The following is a 4533-nucleotide window of genomic DNA, read 5'->3' as shown; positions in this document are numbered from 1 at the left end:
ACACTAACCTTCACCCTATTTCCTATCTCACACACACACACACACACACACACACACACACACACACACACACACACACACACACACACACACACACACACACACACACACACACACACACACACACACACACACACACACACACATTCCTAAAGTGTAGCCCCTCTAAACGGGTCATGTTTAGACTACTAAGCCAAGCCCAGAAATCCGTGATAATTGATCTAATAATGCGCTTAAATGGTCTCTCTCTCCTTCAACAGTACTCACCCTGACCTGCAGGGTGGCCTGTTGTATTTGAAGAGATACCGTTACAGTAGAAAATAGCCATACATGGACACAGAACATTCTCCAAGGAGTACAACCTTCTATTTCAGGGAACCGTGTTATGATGATGACTCATCGCTTAGCATCTTGGGAGCTTCATTTCATAGGTGTTGTCTGTCAAGGTGTTTTTGATCCTTGCAATGTGTCCGATTGTCCGTGGCGTACACTGACAAGAATGTGTCAGTGGAAATGCTGTCCTTGTCTGTGGCAAATTATAATGTTTATAAGACCCAATTACTGAACTGAACTGATCTCCAGTCTCCAGATTCTTTTCAGAATATGTACGACACTGATTTACTTACGATACTATCGCACATTAGGAGTCAATCCATTAGTGACCAGATTTGACTGAGAGCCTGCCATCGTGCAAATTCCAGCTTTTCACTAGAGGAGAACAATTTATTTTTTCAAAATGAGTTAATAGCACAGGCGGACTCTTCACATACTAGAGCATGTCTGAAATAAGTGAGAGCTGAAATCGACATGTAAATATGAAATAAATGCTTAAACATGTAGCTAGGTGTAATGTTAGAGACCACAGAAGTGAACCTTTCAAGCCCGTTTTCTCAACTTGCTGTTTCTCTGCAAGACATTACTCTATAAGCCATATCTCCAAAACCTGGTGGGTCAAACTGAACAACCAATATATCAATTTGATGTTATAATTCCCTGCTTTCATATGACATGAAAAAACAAAAATTCAAAAAAATCCAATGGCAGTCCCTCAGCCAAATTTGGTCACACTAGTGGTTCTCGAGTGTTTTATCTGCAAGGACCCCTTTAACTCTGAGAGTGTACAAATGTACCATTTGAACCGTTGGGCTCTGCTATATTTCTGTTCCCCATGAGGGGGTTGTTATTGTATATCCATCTCCCTGCTCTTAATGTGTAATAATAATGGTTGTCTAATTGTGCCGAGCAGGGAGAAAAATGTAGCAGAGCCGAACGCCAAGATGAAATTTAATATCCACACTTGTATTCTCATTAGATAATACATTTGTGAGTTATCTGACTGAACTACAGTGTTTTGCTTTAAAATGTTGTGTTGTTCCATATGAAATGGCAGTATAGCATTAACATTATACAGGACTGTTTGATGTTTGTTGCTTATATTTTATGAGCTGCACGAACATTGTATAAACCCTATATTTTTGTTTCTACAGACCGTGAGGACCAGTCCATTCTCTGCACGTAAGTGAAAAATCCACCGTATGTTTCTCTGTTGACTTCACCTCTCTGTTCCTCTGTTGACTTCACCTCTCTGTTCCTCTGTTGACTTCTCCTCCGTGTTTTTCCTAAACATCACATTTCCTCCATGTTTTTTTCCCCTAAACATCCCATCGCTGAAAAGCTGTTACATAATGTTAAACGTAAACAGAGCGGAGCAAACGAGACATCTCTCTAATCTCACATCAACTGGTCTCTCTCTCTCTCCGCCACCAGACAACCTGCGTCTCTAATCTCACATCAACTGGTCTCTCTCTCTCTCCGCCACCAGCCAACCTGCGTAGTAACTTAACCAGGAACCTCTAATCTCACATCAACTGGTTTCTTCGCCACCAGCCAACCTGCGTAGTAACTTAACCAGGAACCTCTAATCTCACATCAACTGGTTTCTTCGCCACCAGCCAACCTGCGTAGTAACTTAACCAGGAACCTTTTGGCCTTGTTTTGTCACTGTTATTGCAGCTGCGTCCTTTACTACGCTTCGTAATGTCTTAATACGTCGGCAGGACGTTTTGCTTCGTAATGTTTTAACCCAATTTGCCCTGAGGCCAATTAAAAAAGATTAATTAATTAGAATTGCTTCTAAATCCTAACAGTTTTCCTAAATGTTTCTATGTCAGTGGTTCTCAACCTTTTTCAAGTCAAGGACCCCCAGTATTATCTGTATTTGGCCGTGGACCCCCATCTGAAAATCTGTTGTTCCAGGGACCCCTCCCAGAAGCAAAACGTTCACTCTGAAAGAATATATATATTCAAAGATGTGCGCCACATTTTCATGATTTTTCAAAAATGGCAGATCTACAAGCTCGTAGCTTGGCACTCTGTGCCGCACTATGAGCTTGTAGATCTGCTATTTTTCAATAGCTAAAGTATAACATAATGCTTAAAAATGTTTGTATTTAGTTGGAAGCCTCTCTGTGGCCAGTGGTGGAAAAAATAAATACCATTAAATGGGGGGTCCGTAGCCTAATTCATGTCAAACCACGGGGGTCCTTGAAATTAAACGGGTTGAGAATCACTGCTAGAGTCGTAAATACATCTTCTCTTATGGGGGTCCCTGGCATATCTCTTCAAATGGGGGTCCCAGTGGACTGCATCATGTTAGGGTTAGACTCGCTCTCCTCACAGACCCAACAGGACAGGAAGTGGACCCTGTGTGTCCTGATGATTCAACAAGATTAGCTTCCCCCAAAATGCTCCTTCTTTGTTTGTTTACTTCTTTGAAAAGTTATTATGGAGAGTTCCAACTTGGGGATAGGAGTTCAGTTCCAACTTGGGGATAGGAAGTTCAGTTCCAACTTGGGGATAGGAGTTCAGTTCCAACTTGGGGATAGGAGTTCAGTTCCAACTTGGGGATAGGAGTTCAGTTCCAACTTGGGGATAGGAGTTCAGTTCCAACTTGGGGATAGGAGTTCAGTTCCAACTTGGGGATAGGAGTTCAGTTCCAACTTGGGGATAGGAGTTCAGTTCCAACTTGGGGATAGGAGTTCAGTTCCAACTTGGGGATAGGAGTTCAGTTCCAACTTGGGGATAGGAGTTCAGTTTCAACTTGGGGATAGGAGTTCAGTTCCAACTTGGGGATAGGAGTTAAGTTCCAACTTGGGGATAGGAGTTCAGTTCCAACTTGGGGATAGGAGTTCAGTTCCAACTTGGGGATAGGAAGTTCAGTTCCAACTTGGGGATAGGAGTTCAGTTCCAACTTGGGTATAGGAGTTCAGTTCCAACTTGGGGATAGGAGTTCAGTTCCAACTTGGGGATAGGAGTTCAGTTCCAACTTGGGGATAGGAAGTTCAGTTCCAACTTGGGGATAGGAAGTTCAGTTCCAACTTGGGGATAGGAAGTTCAGTTCCAACTTGGGGATAGGAGTTCAGTTCCAACTTGGGGATAGGAAGTTCAGTTCCAACTTGGGGATAGGAAGTTCAGTTCCAACTTGGGGATAGGAAGTTCAGTTCCAACTTGGGGATAGGAGTTCAGTTCCAACTTGGGGATAGGAAGTTCAGTTCCAACTTGGGGATAGGAAGTTCAGTTCCAACTTGGGGATAGGAAGTTCAGTTCCAACTTGGGGATAGGAGTTCAGTTCCAACTTGGGGATAGGAGTTCAGTTCCAACTTGGGGATAGGAGTTCAGTTCCAACTTGGGGATAGGAAGTTCAGTTCCAACTTGGGGATAGGAAGTTCAGTTCCAACTTGGGGATAGGAGTTCAGTTCCAACTTGGGGATAGGAGTTAAGTTCCAACTTGGGGATAGAAGTTCAGTTCCAACTTGGGGATAGGAGTTCAGTTCCAACTTGGGGATAGAAGTTCAGTTCCAACTTGGGGATAGGAGTTAAGTTCCAACTTGGGGATAGGAAGTTCAGTTCCAACTTGGGGATAGGAGTTCAGTTCCAACTTGGGGATAGGAGTTAAGTTCCAACTTGGGTATAGGAGTTCAGTTCCAACTTGGGGATAGGAGTTAAGTTCCAACTTGGGGATAGGAGTTCAGTTCCAACTTGGGGATAGGAGTTCAGTTCCAACTTGGGGATAGGAGTTAAGTTCCAACTTGGGGATAGGAGTTCAGTTCCAACTTGGGGATAGGAGTTCAGTTCCAACTTGGGGATAGGAGTTCAGTTCCAACTTGGGGATAGGAAGTTCAGTTCCAACTTGGGGATAGGAGTTCAGTTCCAACTTGGGGATAGGAAGTTCAGTTCCAACTTGGGGATAGGAGTTAAGTTCCAACTTGGGTATAGGAGTTCAGTTCCAACTTGGGGATAGGAGTTAAGTTCCAACTTGGGGATAGGAGTTAAGTTCCAACTTGGGGATAGGAGTTAAGTTCCAACTTGGGGATAGGAGTTAAGTTCCAACTTGGGGATAGGAGTTAAGTTCCAACTTGGGTATAGGAGTTCAGTTCCAACTTGGGGATAGGAGTTAAGTTCCAACTTGGGGATAGGAGTTAAGTTCCAACTTGGGGATAGGAGTTCAGTTCCAACTTGGGGATAGGACGTTCA

General features: G+C 43.4%; 1 protein-coding gene across 1 annotated transcript in view; it reads left to right on the top strand.

The window, feature by feature from the left end:
- LOC306922490 (myosin-11-like) overlaps nt 1-1519 on the top strand; it is a gene marked incomplete at its 3' end in the record, with an annotated part of 37825 nt that extends 36306 nt beyond the window's left edge. The window contains exon 4 of the mRNA XM_079500132.1: nt 1488-1519. Coding sequence (XP_079356258.1) covers nt 1488-1519 — 32 coding nt within the window. The remainder of the gene's footprint in view (nt 1-1487) is intronic.
- Between the last annotated feature and the right edge of the window lie 3014 nt (nt 1520-4533).

Source organism: Electrona antarctica (genome assembly GCF_951216825.1).
Source record: "Electrona antarctica genome assembly, chromosome: 4".
In the NCBI taxonomy this organism is placed as follows: Eukaryota; Metazoa; Chordata; class Actinopteri; order Myctophiformes; family Myctophidae; genus Electrona; species Electrona antarctica.
This window is presented reverse-complemented; position numbering and strand designations above follow the sequence as displayed.